The sequence below is a fragment of the Pelodiscus sinensis genome, chromosome 17 (genome assembly GCF_052426305.1).
Source record: "Pelodiscus sinensis isolate ZL-2025 chromosome 17, ASM5242630v1, whole genome shotgun sequence".
Classification (NCBI taxonomy): domain Eukaryota; kingdom Metazoa; phylum Chordata; order Testudines; family Trionychidae; genus Pelodiscus; species Pelodiscus sinensis.
In genome coordinates, this window is record NC_143068.1 from 7,071,740 (window position 1) to 7,090,902 (window position 19,163).

The following is a 19,163-nucleotide window of genomic DNA, read 5'->3' on the forward strand; positions in this document are numbered from 1 at the left end:
GCTATAATGTGCTATAATCTCCCGGTAACACACTACCTGACAAGTCTTATTGTTTAATTATTCTCACATTCAAATTTACTGCCCCTGTTAATGACAGTTTAAGAGACTATCTGGCAGACTTAAGCACAGTTAATGGTCTTGATTCTAACCTCACTTTCACCAGTGTAAATCAGGAGTAACTCAACTGAAGCTGATGGAATTTCTCTGGGGTAAAATATATGTAAGAAAGAAAAGGGAGTTCATAAAAGGACACTAAGGAGTTCCACATCTATTCTCTTACCAGCTCCCAAACAAACTGGTCATTCTGTGGCCCTTATCAAAGGTGAACTTTCTAATTGCCAGTGCTGTCAAGACAGCTAGGAATCTGAAAGCTTATGCTTTCTGCACCTGATAACACTTTCTATAAAGACACTGTAGTCACACTTTAGTGCCAGCTTTGCTGATAATGCTCAAGATACAATGGGATATGCTGGGTAAGATGGAGCCATTCTAAGAGTATATTTTTTACCATAGTGACAATCTAATTATAATTATGCAAATACACCTGGCAATTGCTCTAGTAGCAGAGATGTGCAACATATTTACAAACATGGTGTGTGCTTCTTTTCTTACACCAGGCTGTACAGCAGCATGGCTCTATAGACTTGTAAAGATTTAATACCAGGAGGAGAAACAATCTCCTGACATTTGGGTACCAGAAACCACAGACAGATTCTAAAGCACAGAACGGATATATTTTTCTATATGTTCAACTCCTCACACTGAGCAATCCCCTTTTTCTCCTGCTATCTGCAAAAGTGCCATTTGTAGACATAAACAAATGTGTCATTGGAAATACTAATCCATTGATGCTGCAACATAATCCTGGAGTGTCCTAGTCAACTATGTATCTATAGATATGCCAGAGTAGTATGGCATAAAGTTACCTCATAGGAATCTCATATTTATTCCCGTGCTCTACTTTATGTACAGCTCATTTCATCTCCCCATCCCCACACCACATCAAAGGAAAAAAGAAGGACCCACATATGGAAAAGTACATGAACAAAAATGAAAAGCAAATTACCAAAAAAAATCCCAACCCAAAGCTCAAGCCTCAAGATACAGAAACTTCCCTGTTAATCAAAAGTAATGTCACCTGCAAGCGAATGAGCATTCTCTCTCACACGCACGAGAATGTATTTGCTGCCCTATACAGCAAACTCCTGATCTTTTTCATTCTTGCCAGCTAAGAACAATGATTACCATGAGACAATGATTCTAAGTGGCTTGTGAGACCCTACCCATCCCTATTATGTCTATTATTAATGCAGCTCATCTGAGAGTTCTCATCCTAAAAGGGATAATTAGATAAGATGAATCTGGAAAATCATTTCAAAGTTCAAATGCTTATTTAAACCTATAGCAAACTATCCAAACCTAAACACACCTCCCTAACCAAGAGACGTTACAAGAACAGGACTTCCTGCTTTTTTGCAAAATAGTACTTCCTGCATTTGTCTGGACAATAAATACAGTAATGCAGCTCTCCCACACCCAGTCCCAGAACTAGGAACTCCAGAGGTGAAAAAACGTAACTGTGGCTTTTGAAAAACGAAAGTCTCAGACCTGTAGCTATGTTAGTCTGTATCTGCAAAAACAATGAGGAGACCTGTGGCACCTTAGAGTATGTCTACCCTAGCTCATTAATTCGAGTTAGGTAGGCAAATGAGGCTACCGGAGTTGCAAATGAAGCCCGGGATTTAAATATCCCGGGCTTTATTTGCATGTTCCCGTCCGGTCGCCATTTTGAAACTTCACTAGCCTGAACTTACTGCCGTGTGGCTACCCGCGGCAGTGAAACGTTAATTCGAACTAAAGGCTTAGTTCAAATTAATGTTTCACTGCTGTGCGTACCTGCGCGGCTACCCATGGCAGTGAATCAGTAATTCGAACTAAAGACTTAGTTCTAATTAACGTTTCACTGCTGCATGTAGCCACGCGGCAGTGAGTTCAGGCTAGTGAAATTTCAAAATGGCGACTGGATGGGAACATGCAAATAATGCCTGGGATATTTAAATATCCCAGGCTTCATTTGTAACTCCGGTCGCCTCATTTGCCTATTTACCTCAAATTAACGAGCTAGTGTAGACCTACCCTTAGAGACTAACAGATTTATTAGGGCATAAGCTTTCATGGGTAAAAAGTGGGTTCTCCTTGTTGTTTTTAAAAAATTAATTTATTCAGACTTTTATAAATCTTAGAAGACACTGAAGTCACATTTTGGGCAAAGTATGTGTAACTTCTTGTTCTACCCTTTATCTGTCCCTATTGCCCTCTCTCATCCAAACTTTCTTTTACCACCAGAAAGCCAAGAGAATGTATCTGAAATGAAAGTGTAATTCAAGGTTCAGATAAAGTGATGGGGGAGGCAAACGAGATTTGGAGACATAGAAAGTTTGGAACTCAGAGATAGTAATTACAATGACGGTTGGATGAAGAACCTCTAAAGAGGAAAACAATAAAAAGGGTTAAGGGACATTTAACAGCAGTAGAGCCATAAGCAAAGGAGGGGGAGATGGCTCATCCTCTTTGGATTTACAATGGTGACACAAGTTATTTACCACCCCAGTTATTGCCAGACTTATCCGATCTCCAGATATCCTTCGTGAATTGCAAATGGCTCTAGATGTGGTAGATGGCCTGTTCCCATGTGGAAGTATCCTCTTCTGCTAATGGGAAGCTGTCAGCTGGTGCTTCAAGGTTCCATGGTGCTTCTTACCTCCAGGAGAGTGCAGTAGCAGAAGTGACAAGAGGCAATAAATTGGAAGGAATCAGCAGAGACTTTTTTTCAATGTTCCAAGGAAAACCAGCAATAAGAAAAGGGCAGTGCAATGAAAAATAGAGGGTTAAATTCTGCTGCTAATTTCACTGATTTAAATCAGGAGTAACTCCACAGACATTAATGGAGTTACTTCAGATTACAACAGTATACAGGCAGTCCCCGGGTTACATGGATCTGACTTACATCGGATCCCTACTTACAAACGGAGTGAGGCAACCCCGCACTAGCTGATTCCCCCCAGCAGACCAGGGAGACGCGGAGCGGCTTTTCTCAGCAGTCACCTCAGCTTGAGAATAAAGGACTGAGGGAAGTGAGGTGTGGGAGAATAAAACTGAGCTCTGGAGAAATGTTTGGCTAGAGTTTCCTCTACAATATGTACCAGTTCCGACTTACATACAAATTCAACTTAAGAACAAACCTACAGTCCCTATCCTGTACGTAACCCGGGGACTGCCTGTAATCGAGAAAAATATCTGGCCTAAAGTTCAGAAGATGCAATAACACTTGTGAGAGATCCCAGAGTTAGCAACCTATCCTTTGTAGGGGTGCTCAGATAGAGGATTTGTGTGTGCGGAGGAAATTGTTTTCCAGTGACTCCTCTACTTTTGCTACAAATACTTTCATTTACTGATTCCTTTGTTGGCAGAGTAACCCATCCACTCCACGTGACTCTGTGGTTACATCAAACAAAGAGCTGGGAAGATCTACACTTGCTAGCTTTGATTTAGTTAGAACTCTAACAACAGCAGTTCAGTCATAGCATAGGAGTAGCAACTAGGGCTAGCCACCTAAGTACATACCAAGTCTAAGCCATTGTGCTGCTGCAGCTACTCTACTATTTTAGGAGACTAACTCAGTCAGACAATACATAAAAGAAGGTGGTTTTGGAAACTCATATTTTGCCTGGATGAGTCACATGCACTTTAAATGAGGCCCACTATTTAAATGATAACTGTAACTTGTGTCACCATTGTGCTTGCATTGTATCAGTAGTAAGCTTGCAGCCAGGAGGAAGAGTCTCACATACCTTTTGTTGCCAGTCGGATACAATTTATTTTGGTCTCCTGAAAAAAAAGAGGAGATTGTCAGGGTATTTTGTTATTTGTCCATTTAGAACAAACAAATTTGTAAAGTCAAGTCAAGTCAAGTAGCCTGTTCTTCATATGTTATCTCTGAAAATTTTTGCACCTTCTTCCTCTTCTATTAAACACTTTGCATTAGTCAGCTTGTGGACAGTTGTTCCACTTAGGCCTTATCTATGACAGCATGTTTTGTCACCAAAACAGTTGACAAAACAGTGAGAGCATACACATTACAATGCAAGTTTTGTCAGGAAAAATACCCAGTTTTGGCAACAAAAAATTTCCACTTCGTGAGAGATTGTTGTTGTTTTCCCTTCCCTTTATTGTCAACAAAGAGCCAGTGTGGACTCTGTTGTTTGGTTTGTCAAGAGAACTGGCTTCTGCCAATATCCCACAATGCCTGCTCTGATGGCTGTGCTCAGCATTTTGTGATCTCTGCTGCACTGTAGGCATGCACTGCTCCGCTTTCAAAGTTCTGGGAAGTATCTGATATCTGAGTGAGCTGCTCCATTTGGGAAACAAACAAAAAGAGCAAATAATTGGAATGCTCCTATTCTGACCTGCTAGGAACACATAACAGGCAGACTGCCACTGCAGGGGGAGGTATGGAGAGACTGTTGTTCTGCATTGACATTCCTCAGCATGAAGAGCTCACAGAGCTATTCATGATGCTGCTCCCAGCAGCTGAGACTGTTATGGGAAAACTCAGAAAGTATCCTAAGAAGCTCTGCTTTCCCACAACATTGCCCTGTGGAATGCTTACCCACATTGCTTTGCTCTATCTATTGATAGAGGAAATAGCCATGTGGCCATCAAATGTCTACAATGGAAGGCAGAAGAACAGTTTGACTAGTTTTCACTTTTGCTGACTTTTACACGTTGACAGCACTTTTGTTGTCAAACCTTCCAAGTGCAGACATAGCCTAAGTAACTGTTATGAGGTTACAAAGATAACATATTAGCAATTTTTCTTCTGCTGCTGTGTAAGAGAACATAAGGGACTGATTGATTAATGGGCTTTACCAGTTTAACAAAAGGCGGAGAAGCCTACTGTCATACACAAAAGATGCATGTAATTATACACCTAATTTGCATGCACCACTGTTACAGTTAATCTTGCCTGCTGCACTTTGATGTGGTCGTTTGTCCCAGATAGCCTTATAAAACACAAAAACCTTCTCTCATTTATATTCTGGAAATGAAACCAGGCTACCATTGTATTAAAAATGACTGCTCAGCAGAGAATACTACCAACTCCACATGTTGCATTAAAGTTCCTAGTGAAAACCAGTCTCTGGAAACCACGATCCTGAAAACTTTGATGCTGGCAGCAAGAAAACATTTCAAAATCAGTATGAGAATGTGAGAATAATATTTCAACCAGCAAAGATCTTGCAGGTCATGAGGGAGATGGACAATTACAGACTTGAAATCCTGGGCATCAGTGACAGCAGAATGATAGAAACGCTTCAAGCAAGAGAAGAAACATCTCATTGATTCAAGTCATAGTGGCCAACATACGCTCAAAGGAAATAATGCTCATGATGACAGATTATATGAGAAAAACACTTATAAACTGAATAGCTATTAACCAACCACTATTCATCACATTCCAAACCAGTCCTAACAATGTCAATCATAAAGGATGTTTCGGCATCCTTATAAGCCTCATTCCATGAGGGTTAAGGGATGTATCAAAATAGGGCATTATTTCAAAATTTGGCACTGTGTAGATGCGCCAAATTTCAAAACAGCTATATTGAAATAGAATCGAAATAAGATACACAATTTATATAGTGCAAATTGCGTATCTTATTTCAACTTCAGGGTGCTGAGTAGACGCACCCATAGTGATATATGTTGACATATATGACTACAAAGAATACCAAAACAGGATTTACTCCTCGTGATAAGGGATTTTAATGTAATGAAGAATATGATAACCACAGAAGGGTAAGAGCAATGAAGAAGACCCAATTAGAGATAATTAACCAGAATGGCCAGAGTCTCACTAAATTGTGGTTGGTGTCCAAGCACCCTGTTCTCTCATAACGACATACATAAACAACCATTGCATTCCAAAGAGGATGGAGAGAGGCTGTTCTCGGTAGTGAGGGTTGGCAGAACAAGGAGCAATGGTCTCAAGTTACAGTGGAGAAGATCTAGGCTGGATATTAGGAAAAACTATTTCACTAGGGGGGTGCTGAAGTACTGGAATGGGTTACCTGAGGAGGTACTTCTCCATCTCTAGAAGTTTTGACTGGCTTGATAAAGCCCTGGCTGGGACGGTTTGGTTGGGGTTGGTCCTGCTTTGGGCATGGGGCTGGATTCGATGACCTCCTGAGGTCTCTTCCAGCCATACGATTCTATGATTCTATGATTCACCAGATGGCAAAACAAACAAACAAACAAACAAACAAACAAACAAACAAAAAACAGACGGGTTACATCTGCCTCCACTCAAATGGCAGGTCATCTGTCCAAGATGGAAAGGCTTAGTGACCGGAATCTTTGCATTACCAAAATGAAATTAAAACAGAGGTTTAAAACAGGAAGCAGCCAAGAAAATCAAAAGCATGGAGCTGAAAAAAAAACCAAAACAGTACAAAAGGGAGAAATTCCATCTTGAACTAAGGAACAAAACTGTGGCACTGGCAGAGACACAACAAGGTAAGGCACCTACTGGACCTGAAGAAAAATGGGCCGAGTTCAGAGACAATGAGACTCAAGTTGCAGCAGACATAGCTGGATATTGATATAAACAGAGCAAGAAGAACTGGATAAGCCAAGAGATGTGGTGTCTTCTTGAGAAAAGACAAGCGCTCAGTGGAAAATTCTTCAATGTTAACACCAATGGAATATTGGAAAATACAAATGAAGAGTACAACAAAGCAGACAAAGCAGTGAAAAGCAAGAAAAAGATAAACAGAGATAGGTTGAAGAACTGGCAGATGAAGCTGCTACTCTGATTGTAGTGAAATCACCATACTGTTTACCAATTGACTAAAACCTGTGTGGAAACAGAAAATATGCTTACAACTGAGGTAGAATAGAACAACAAATGGGCAGAGCATTTCAAAGTTCTCAATAGACCCAGTCCTAGCTCAGCACCTAGTGTGATGAAATACATGAACCTGACCAACATCACTCAAACAGAGATGTCAAAAGTACAGGCTGCAGTTAAAAACATGAAAAAAAACACATCAAGAGATGATCACATCACAGCAGAAAGGCTAAGAGTACTTCACATACCATTCAAATGAAACAGTGGATGCTTGGAATAATTGCCAGAATATCCAAAGAGTAACTGCAGCTACTGGAGAAGTGTCACACTGTTCTTGGTTGTAGTGAAAGTCATCTAGGGTACATCTACATTGCCGGCTAACGTAGGCATTTGAACTTGCAAATGAAGCCCGGGATTTAAATATCCCGGGCTTTATTTGCATGTTCCCGGGCGCCGCCATTTTTAAATGCCCGGTAGTTCGAACTACCTGTCCACGGTTACACGTGGCATGGACTAGGTAGTTCGAATTAAAGCTCCTAATTCGAATTACCATTAAACCTCCCTGCAGGAGGAACTACGGGGCAGGTAATTCAAATTATAGGGCATTTTAAAATGGCAACGCCTGGGAACATACAAATAAAGCCCGGGATATTTAAATCCCGGGCTTCATTTGCAAGTTCAAATGCCTACATTAGCCACCCTAGTTTGAAGTAGGGTGGCAGTGTAGACATACCCCTATAGTGTGATAATACACAGGGTGAGAGAGGCAATGGATGGAAAATCTAGGGAAGAACAGGCTGGATTCAGGCCCAAGAGATCCTGCATAGACTAGATATTAACAAAAAGACCATCCTAGAAGGATGTATCAAATGGCAGGCTTATTCTCACATTTAATGGATTTTTAAAAGGCATTTGACAGCTTGCATCAGCATATATTACTCCACCTTGCAGAATTCCAACTGAAAGCTTCATCAAGTGTATGTACAGTGATGCAAAGTGAGCTGTAAGAGTGAACAAGACATCAAAGTGATTTAATGTGCACACACAAATGAAATTAGGCTGTATTCTTTCTCTGCAGTTGTTTGACACTCCTATAGACTGGATATTGAAGATGTGTATTAGCAACACAAGTATTGGCACAATATGAGTAGCTGTCAAATGTCTAGAAGACCTAGACTTTGCTGTGATAGCATGCTGTTTAGCAATACTCCTGAAAACTACACACAAAACAGACACCTTACCAAAAACAGCAGGCCAAAAAGGCTACATCTAGACTGCAAGCGTCTTTCGAAAAAGCCTCTTTCAAAAAAGAGTGTTTAGATTACAACCAGTACTTTCGAAAAAGCAAGCATCTTTTTCAAAAGAAAGCACCTAGGAAGCCTGGATGCTCTCTTTCAAAAAAGCACAGTTTGCATTACATAGCGCCTTTTTTCGAAAGAGTGCTTTCGAAAAAAGGCGCCCTTTCTCATAAAATGAGGTTTTCCGCAGTCGAAAAAACTGCCGCAGTCTTTTGATTTACTTTTGAAAGAACACGGCAGCAGTCTAGATGCAGTTTCGAAAGTTTTTACAAAAAAAAGGCCACTCAGGAAGGGAAAAGAGCCCAGATCTGAACTAACAATAATTTTGTGTTCGTCTAAAACCAAAGCCAACCCAAGCTATCTTTTTAGCCTATGTCCACTGAATCCATACCATCACTAGCACTGCAAATACCTCCCCCTACAGGCAGATTATGCTTTACAGTATGAATGCCTTACATATCTTGCCATGTTGTTGAGGTCAGAAGAGTGACTCTGTCAGACTCATAGACTCATAGACTTTAAGGTCAGAAGGGACCATTATGATCATCTAGTCTGACCCCCTGCACAACGCAGGCCACAGAATCTCACCCACCCCTACCAGAATAATCCTCTCACCTATATCTCAGATATTGAAGCCTTCAAATACTTTGAAGACCACAAGATGCAGAGAATCCTCCAGCTGTGATCTGTACCCCATGCTACAGAGGAAGGCGAAAAACCTCCAGGGTCTCTGCCAATCTACCCTGGAGGAAAATTCCTTCCCGACCCCAAATATGGCGATCAGCTAAACCCTGAGCATGTGGGCAAGACTCACCAGCCAGACACCCAAAAAGTTCTCTATAGTAACTCCTATCATCCCTCCATTGACCTATTTACCACTGATAATGTATGGACAATTAGTTACCAATATCATGTTATCTCATCAAATCATCCCCTTCATAAACCCATCTAGTTTAATCTTGAAACCAGATAGATCTTTTGCCCCCACTACTTTCCTTGGAAGGCCGTTCCAGAACTTCACTCCTCTAATGGTTAGAAACCTTCTTCTAATCTCAAGTCTAAACTTCCTACTAGCCAGCTTATATCCATTTGTTCTTGTGTCCACATTGGTATTAAGCTTAAATCATTCCTCTCCCTCCCTGGTATTTATCCCTCTAATATATTTAAAGAGTGCAATCATGTCCCCCCTCAGCCTTCTTTTGGTTAAGGTAAACAAGCCAAGCTCCCTAAGTCTCCTTTCATAAGACAGGTTTTCCATTCCTCAAATCATCCTACTGGCTCTTCTTTGTACCTGTTCCAGTTTGAATTCATCCTTCTTAAACATGGGAGACCAGAACTGCACACAGTATTCCAAATGGGGACTCACCAATGCCTTGTATAATGGCACTAACACCTCCTTATCTGTACTGGAAATACCTTGCTTAATACATCCCAAGATCGTATTAGCCTTTTTCACGGCCATGTCACAATGGCGGCTCATAGTCATCCTATAATCAACCAGGACTCCAAGGTCCTTCTCCTCCTCCATTACTTCCAACTGATGTGTCCCCAGTTTATAACTAAAATTCTTGTTATTAATCCCTAAATGCATAACCTTACACTTCTCACTATTAAATTTCATCCTATTGCTATCACTCCAATTTACAAGATCATCCAGATCTTCCTGGATGATATCCCGATCCTTTTCTGAATTGGCAATAGCTCCCAACTTTGTATCATCTGCAAATTTTATCAGGACATTTCCACTTTTGGTGCCAAGGTCAGCGATAAAAAGATTAAATAAAATTGGCCCCAAAACTGATCCCTGCGGAACTCCACTAGTAACCTTCCTCCAACCTGACAGTTCACCTTTCAATATAACCCGCTGTAGTCTCCCCTTTAACCTGTTGCTTATCTACCTCTCAACTTCCATATTAATCCCTATCTTTTCCAATTTAACCAATAATTCCCCATGTGGTACTGTATCAAATGCTTTACTAAAGTCGAGGTAGATTAGATCCACTGCATTTCCTTTATCTAAAAAATCTGGTACTTTCTCAAAAAAGGAGATCAGGTTGGTTTGGCACGATCTACCTTGTGTAAAACCATGTTGTAATTTGTCCCTATTGCCATTAACCTCAATGTCTCTAACTACTTTCTCCTTCAAAAATTTTTCCAAGATCTTGCATACTACAGATGTCAAACTAACAGGCCTATAGTTACCCGGGTCGCTTTTTTTTCCCTTTCTTAAAAATCGGAACTATATAGCAATTTTCCAGTCAAATGGTAAAACCCCTGAGTTTAGAGATTTATTAAAAAAAATTGCTAATGGACTTGCATGTTCATGTGCCAGTTCCTTTAATATTCTTGGATGAAGATTATCTGGGCCCCCCGATTTACTCCCATTAAGCTGTTCAAGTTTGGCTTTTACCTCAGATATGGTAATATCTACCTCCATATCCTTAGTCCCATTTGTTATGTTACCATTATCCCTAAGCTCTACATTAGCCTCATTAAAGACTGAAGCAAAGTATTTTTTCAGATATTGGGTCATTCCTAGATTATCCTTAACCTCCACTCCATCCTTAGTAATTAGCAGTCCTACTTCTTTTTTTTTGTTTTGTTTTTTTCCTATTTATATGACTATAAAACGACTATAAAACCTTTTACTATTGGTTTTAATTCCCTTTGCAAGGTCCAACTCTACCTAACTTTTAGCCTGTCTCACTTTGTCTCTACATGCTCTAACCTCAATAAGGTAGCTTTCTTTACTGACCCCTCCCATTTTCCACTCCTTATATGCTTTCTGCTTTTTCTTAATCACCTCTCTGAGATGCTTGCTCATCCAGCTTGGTCTAACACACCTGCCTATACATTTTTTCCCTTTTCTTGGGATGGAGGCTTCTGACAGCGTCTGCAACTTTAACTTAAAATAATTCCAGGCCTCCTCCACCTCAAGATCCACAATTTCTTTAGTCCAATCAACTTCCCTAGCTAATTTCCTTAATTTGTAATCCTTAATGATTACACAGTTTCCATGAGTATTTACTTCATTAAAAACATTAAAGAGGTCTCTATCCATATTCAAATTGGATCCTGGTGGTCTATAACACACCCCAAGCACTATCCCAATGTGATTTTTGCCCAAACGGACTCTGTCTTCTCCATTCCATCACTTTTTATTTTTTTACAATCTACCTCATCTTTGATGTACAATGCGACTCCACCACCTTTACCCTTATTTCTGTCTTTCCTAAACAGCACATACCCTTCAATACCTGTACTCCAGTCATGCCTAGTATTCCACCATGTTTCTGTTATTCCTATAATATCTGGTTTTACTTCCTGGACCAATAGCTCTAGTTCCTCCTTTTTGTTACCTAGGCTCCTCGCATTGGTGTACAAACATCTTAATTTTTGCTGTTTGGCCTCATTCACATTCTTTACCCAATTTGGCACGGACATTGTACCTCCAATATGACCTATTAGACTAGTGTACACCCTACCCTTCCTCATGTACATTCTCCTACCCCAGCTATATCCTTTCTTACTTCGTTTTCCTCCCTCTCAGTGTTAAAATCTAGCGTAGAGATTACCTGGACATCTTCCAACCGTCCCCCCCCAAATTCCTAGTTTCAAGCTCTATTAATCAGTTGAACTAGCTTCCATCCTAGAAGTCTATTTTCCTCCCTACTTAGGTTAAGTCCATCCCAAGAGAACAGTCCTCTGTCCATAAATGCCTCCCAGTGACCATAAATCCCAAAGCCCTCCTTATAACACCACTTTCTAAGCCATCTATTGATCATCATAATCCTGTCACATCTTAGTTGCCCTTCTCTAGGAACAGGCAGAATCCCGCTAAAGATCACCCGAGCCTCAATTTCCTTAAGCGTCTTCCCCAGCTTAGCATAGTTTCCCTTAATTTGTTCCAGCGAGAATCTAGCTGTATCATTTGTTCCTACATGAAGGATGATCAACGGATTCCTTCCTGCTCCCTTAATAATCCTCTTCAACCTCAGTTCCACATCCCGTATCTTAGCACCTGGCAGACAGCACACCCTTCTATTCTCTGAATCAGCTCTGGTTACTGGCCTATCTATTCTTCTCAGTAAGGAATCCCCAATCACATAGACCTGCCTTTTCCTAGTGACAGTGTGATTCTCTGATCTATCTCTTGGTTACTCTGGCTGCAAGTCCTTGCTATTCCTATTTTCCCTTGTAATCCTCTTTAACCCATCCTGTATCCTCCTAATGCTCATTATTGGTGTTGTCTCCATTAACTCTTCCCCTTTATCTATGGGACTAGCCACTTTTCTCTTCTTCCTTACCCTTCTATCTTCATTATCTACCTGCTGTACCCCTTCTTCATTCTCCAGCTCCACATACCTGTTCTTGAGCTCTATTTTTCCTTCACTGGCCCATCTTTTCCTCTGCCTGGTTCTCTGAGTCACATGCTTCCACTGTCCATTTTCGTCGCCCAGCAATCCCCCCTCTGAGGCCTTTGGTCCTGCTTCCATCCGCATATTTAAGCTTTCCCCTTGAGCCATGTCATGCCTTTGCTCCATCATCTGCTCAAACCCCCTTCTAAACTCGACCAGCGTTTCCACCTGCATCTCCAGTCCTCGGATCTTTTCTTCCATCAACTCTATCAGGCGGCACTTCATACAAACAAAACTCCTTTCAGGTACCCCCTCCAGAATCATGTACATACCGCAGCTACCACATCCAATCATCCTCCTTGTGTTCTCTACTACTTGGGCCATGGCCACTACTGCCTCTGTGTTTTAGCTACTTTCTCACCAAAATCCTATTAGTCGGGTGAACACAAAACCAGACAAAAACACCCCCTCCACAGCAAAAACAAACCTCAATCAAGTTCCAATATCCAAACTCCCCTTACAAACTCCCACTCAAACTCCCCTCTTTACAGCTCTGTTTGCTGGCTCCTGTGCCGCTGTAACTATCTATGCCTCTGCCTGACTAGAAGGCTACCTTTATAGGACCCCTAATCAATTAAGCCCCGTCCCCTAATCAGGGATCAGCTTCTTTCCCAGCACACTACCCCTATAAGCCTCTACACATACAAACAATACAAATACAAAACCAAATACCAACAGAACTCCCACACAAACTCCCCTGTTTACAGCTCTGTTTGCTGCTCCTGTACTGCTTCAGTAATCTGCGGCAGGATTTTCTTAGCACTTATGTCTTTAAATAATCTTGTATATGTCTCAAGTGTAATGAATATTGCATAAGTTACCATAAGTAACAATGATGCATTATGCCATGTGTGTTCTGGAAGTGACAGTAGGGCATTGTGTGTGGCTCAACAGCTTGCTCCCTCCGACAGCAACAATACCACACATTTTTCAAAGAGTAACTGTTCAAATGGCACTTTTTTACAACAAAGTGTGGGACCAAGTACCCGTGGCCCTAGCATAGGTGCATGCCAATAGGGTGGGTAGCTGGCAAAGTGCCTTTGCCTCTGTACATACTTTGCACAAAGACAAGGAACAACCACAGTTCTCATGCTCTGCAAAAAGCAAGAAAAGTGGCAATTCACCTGTAGCTATAGCATCTCCCAATGAAACAGCCTGTGGGGTGGTGCGCTTGTGTGACCAGTGTGGGCATCTACTTGTGCTTTCTTAGGAATCACAGAATCATAGAAGACTAAGGTTGGAAGAGACCTCAACAGATCATCCTATCCATACCTCTTGCCCCCACTCAATGAAGGACCAATTCTAAATAAATCATTCCAGCCAGGCATCTGTCAAACTTGGCTTTAAAAACCTATAGGAATGGAGATTCCACCATCTCCCTAGGCAACCCATTCCAGTGCTCCACCACCCTCATAGTGAAACAATAATAACCAACCTACACTTCACCAACTGCAAATTAAGTTCACTGCTTCTTGGTCTGTCATCTGCCACCACTGAGAATAGTAGTACCTCCATCTGCTTTAGAACCCTCCTTCAGGTAAATAAAGGCTGCTATCAAATTCCCCTTCACTCTTCTCTTCTGCAGACTAAATAAGCCCAATTCCCTCAGACTCTGCTCGTAAGTCATGTGCCCCAACCCCCTAATCATTTTCATTGCCCTTTGCCACATCTTTTATGGAGTGTGGGGCCCAAAACTGGACACAATACTCCATATGTGGCCTCACCAGAACCGAATAAAGAGGAATAATAACTTCCCTAGATTTGCTGGCAGTGATCCTACTAATGGACCCCAATATGCTGTTAGCCTTCCTGGTAACAAGGGCACTGTTGACTCATATCCAGCTTCTCATCTCCTGTAATCCTGAGGTCCTTTTCTGCAGAACTGCCACTTAGCCAGTTTGGTCCCCAGCCTGTAACAGTGCATGGGATTCTTCTGCCCTACATGCAAAACTCTGCACTTGTCCTTGACTCTCACCAGATTTCTTTTAGCCCAATCCTCCAATTTGTCTAGGTCACTCTGGACCCTATCCTCCAGTGTATCTCTCTCCCCAGCTTAGTGTTCCTTCTCCTACCACAACTCCCATTGGGCCTACACACTGCCATGACCACCCTGTCATTCTGCCATGCAAGCTTGTTCCCAAATTTATCTCTGATTCATGTCTATTGGTTCACTGACCTCACTAAAAGATCGTTCAACTCTGAACATTGCCGAACCAATATTGCTACAGAAGGAACAGCTGTATTCATGTATGCCACATACATTGTCACCTAGAATGGCAAACTACTATGAAACTCCATAATCATTATTGTCAGTGATGAAATATAAAACAGAATGAACATAAGATTTAATTTCACAGACTAGCCTCAGCCTGCCATAAAGACCACAATAATCTTGTTGTGATTTATAAATTGAGCAAATAGAACCTGCAAAGTCATTGATAGAGAGTGGACATGGAATATCAAAGTAGTATTATGGCAGGCCAAAATTAATAGTAGCTATGTTAGTCTGTAACTTTAAAAACAATGAGTAGTCCTATGGCACCTCAGAGACTATAAGAAATATATAATGAGCTTTCATGGAAAAAACCCACTTCTTCAGATGAGATACTATATATATTTTTTCTTAGTCTCTAAGGTGCCACAGGACTACTTGTTTTTTTCAAAAGTAGCAGGACACTTTAATACACCAAGTCTCATATTTGGTTTTGGAAAACATTTTCACACAGTTCTACAGCTCCTTCTTAGCTATCAAGTTCAACAGCAAGCAGGAGAAATTAGTCAATTCTGAGAAAAATAGGTGAGAAACCAAAAAGGAAAGCTTGTTAATGATGACATAACTGATCTCATCTGAGCACGTGTATATCCCTTGAGAAGACAGGATACAGTGTATTCTGTTTGCATTTACATCTGCTAATTGCTATATTTAACAGAGACAAATGGCACTTATTAAAAGACAACACTTTGGTACTGCCAAAAACAAGGGCAAGCACTCCATAAACAAGACATCTGGACTGCAGAACTATACTCCAAAACATTTAATCTAAGGAGTAACATGCCACCACAGCAAGGCTGTGTCTACATTGGCACCCCTTTCTGGAAAAGGGATGCTAATGTAGACTTCGGAATTGCAAATTCCGCGGGGGAAGTAGGAATAAGAAATCCTCCGGAAAAGGGCTTATTTTCTGGAGAATCACGTCTAAGCTGGCGCTTTTCACCGGCTTATCCCCAAGCCGGAAAAAAGTGGCAGCCATGTAAATGCAAATGCCGCAGGAGATATTTAAATCCCCCGCGGAATTTGCAATTCCGAAGTCTACATTAGCATCCCTTTTCCGGAAAGGGGTGCCAATGTAGACACAGCCCAAGGGAGGACAAGACAGCCAGCCAGCTAGCCTTGGAGTTTATAATGGGTCTGAGAAACAGGACCCCTGGGTCTGTATTCCTAATTAGGTTTGATCAAAATTTTTCCATCTAGGTTATATCCTGACAGAAAATTAGGTTTTCAAGAAAACTGAACAGTGACTGTTATGCATAATAGAAAATTTGTTCAAACTTTCCACCAACCCCCCCCCCCCAAATTTTTCCAACAAAAAGTTTTTTTTCTTATTTAAAAAAGAAATTCTGATCAACTCAGTCAGCCAAATTTTTTGTGACCACAGATAGTTTTAGAACTCTGTCAGTTTGCACAACAGCAAAATCGGAATAAATAGAAGTAAATCCCAATTATCCAAGGGACACATACGCACACAAACAAATCTCCAGATAGAAAAAATGTATGTTTCAGAAAAATGAAAACTGTCTTCTAAAATTTCTGTTCTCTGAATTCTGGATACATTTTTTTGAACTGTTGAGATAATTGGAGTTAATTCTACTTTCCAGCCTCATAAAATTAGTGTGGAAATTAATTAATGATTGTAAAAATCTTAGTACAGGCAGTCCCCGACTTACGCGGATCCGACTTATGTCGGATCCGCAGTTACGAACGGGGCTGCCCCAGAGTACACGGACTGCGGGACCTCGCGGTCCTGCCGCCCGTGTACTCTGGGGCTTTCTCTGCGTCTCCTTGGTCTGCAGACCAGGAAGACGCAGAGCAAAGCCGTGGAGGGGGGGGGGCAGGGGGCTCGGGCAGCGGGGCATCCCAGGCGCGCATGGGCTGCTCCGCTGCCGGCTTCCCCACGGCTTTGCAAAGCTGCGGGGGGGCTCAGGCAGTGAGGCAGCCCAGGCGCACCTGGACTGCTCCGCTGCAGGCTTCCCCGCGGCTTTGCAAAGCCAATGGGGGGGCTCGGGCAGCGGGGCACTCCAGGCGCGCCTGGGCTACTCTGCTGCCGGCTTCCCCGAGGCTTTGCAAAGCGGCGGGGGGGCTCGGGCAGCAGGGCACCCCAGGCGCGCCTGGGCTGCTCCGCTGCCGGCTTCCCCAAGGCTTTGCAAAGCCGTGGGGGAAGCCGGCAGCGGGACAGTCCAGACGCCCCGCGGCTGTCCCGCTGCCGGCGTCCTCAGAGGCTTTGCTCCCCGTCTCCCTGGTCTGCTGGTCTCCAGCAGACCAGGGAGACGGGGAGCAAAGCCGCGGAGGACCCAGGCGGCGGGACCGCGGTGCGTCTCGGTCCGCCGCCCGTGTCTTCCTGGTCTGCTGGGGTGGGGGGGGGGCGCAGCTAGTACGCCCCCCCCACAGCAGACTAGGCTTTTCTCTGGACGCCTGTGGCAGAGCAGCTGGGGTGCTGCCAGTTGGTCCCGCAGCGCCGCTCTGGGCGCTACTGGTCCAACCCAGCAGCACCCCAGCTGCTCTGGTCCTGATTCAGCCGCTGCTGGTCAGTTTCAGCAGCGGCTGAATCAGGACGCCTGGGGCAGAGCAGATGGGGTGCTGCTGGGTTGGTCCAGTAGTGCTGAGGAGCGGCGCTACTGGAGCAACCCAGCAGCACCCCAGCTGCTCTGCCCCAGGCGTCCTGATTTAGCCGCTGCTGAAACTGACCAGCGCTGACTGCAGGAAGCCCAAGGCAGAGTTGCTCTGCCCCGGGCTTCCTGGAATCAGCTTCTGATCAGTTTCAGCAGCAGCTGACTTGGGGACGCTTGGGGTTCTTAAGTTGATTCTGTATGTGAGTCAGAACTGGCGGTCACTTTCAGCAGTGGCTGAATCTGGACGCCAGTTCCGACTTACATACAGATTCAACTTAAGAACAAACCTACAGTCCCTATCTTGTACGTAACCCGGGGACTGCCTGTAATCTCCATACACAAGGTTCTATATATTATGTGTAGAGTACAGTTACATTGTTTTAAGTGCGAAAAAGATTATGACTGGAAGGCTAGTCAAAGTCAGGAGGTGCCAAAGTTGAGGTTTCAAGAGCAGGGTTCATCCAGTTTATTTCACTGTAGACATTTTATAATGCAAGCAATAACATATTAAGGTACACATATTTTAACTGGAAAAATCAAGAATTAAATACTATAGCACATACATCAATTGCACCAAGTTAAAACTGGTCTGAATGCTTTTGCTTTATTATTTGAATTGCGATGCCTCATCAGTCTATTAACACGTTTCAGCATTTAATTTTCTCATTTTCTATATCCCTTTCCCTTTAAAGATTAATAGACTTGGTTTGGCTTAATATGATGAGCTTCTAAATGGTTCCATTTAGGTTTTCAAGATCACATCTCACTGACATCTCAAAGAAAGAAAGGAGAGTAGCAAAATATACACATTGGACTTCAGAAAAGCAGACTTTAACTCCCTCAGGGAGTCACTAGCTGCTTAGATCGATCTAGAGAGGCAAATGAGTGCGACCGGAATTGCAAATCAAGCCCAGGATTTAAATATCCTGTGCTTGATTTGCATGTTTCCAGCCAGTCGCCATTTTAGAAATTGACTAGCCCGATGTAACTGTCCGCGTCTACATGCGACAGTGAAACGGGATTCTGATTTAAAATCCCTAATTCGAATTAGGCAGTAAACCTCATTGCAGGAGGAATATGACCTAATTCGATTTAGGGCTTTAAATCGGAAGCCCTTTTCACTGCCACGTGTAGACGCAGGCAGTTACTTCGGGTTAGTCAATTTCTAAAATGGCGACCGGCCAGGAACATCAAATAAATCACAGGATATTTAAATCCCGGGCTTGATTTTCAATTCCGGTCGCCCTCATTAGCATCCCTAGATCGATCTGGGGGCTAGTGTAGACATACCCTCAGAGAACTATTGGGCAGGATTCTCTGGGATGCTTACATGAAGGGAAAAGGAGTCCAGGAGAGCTGGCAGTATTTTAAAGAAGCCTTATTAAAAGCACAGGAAGAAACCATACCAATGAGCAGCAAGAAAAGCAAATATGGTAGGCAACTAAATTGGCTTACCAGAGAAATCCTTGGTGAGCTTAAACACAATAAGGAAGATTACAAGAAGTGGAAACTTGGACAGATGACTACGGAGGAGTATAAATATATTGCTCAAGAATGCAGGGGAGTTATCTGGAAGGTGAAAGCGCAATTGGAATTGCAGATAGCAAGGGAGGTGGAGGATAACAAGAAAGGTTTCTACAGACATGTTAG

At 42.6% G+C, this 19,163-nt stretch overlaps 1 protein-coding gene across 4 annotated transcripts in view; it reads right to left on the bottom strand.

Annotated features, from left to right (window-relative positions):
- The window catches only part of PTPRT (protein tyrosine phosphatase receptor type T), a 1,034,103-nt gene that overhangs the window by 205,187 nt on the left and 809,753 nt on the right, over positions 1-19,163 (bottom strand). For all 4 annotated transcript variants that reach the window (XM_075901353.2, XM_075901347.2, XM_075901351.2 and 1 more), the window contains one exon: positions 3,852-3,888. In XM_075901353.2, coding sequence (XP_075757468.2) covers positions 3,852-3,888 — 37 coding nt within the window. The remainder of the gene's footprint in view (positions 1-3,851; positions 3,889-19,163) is intronic.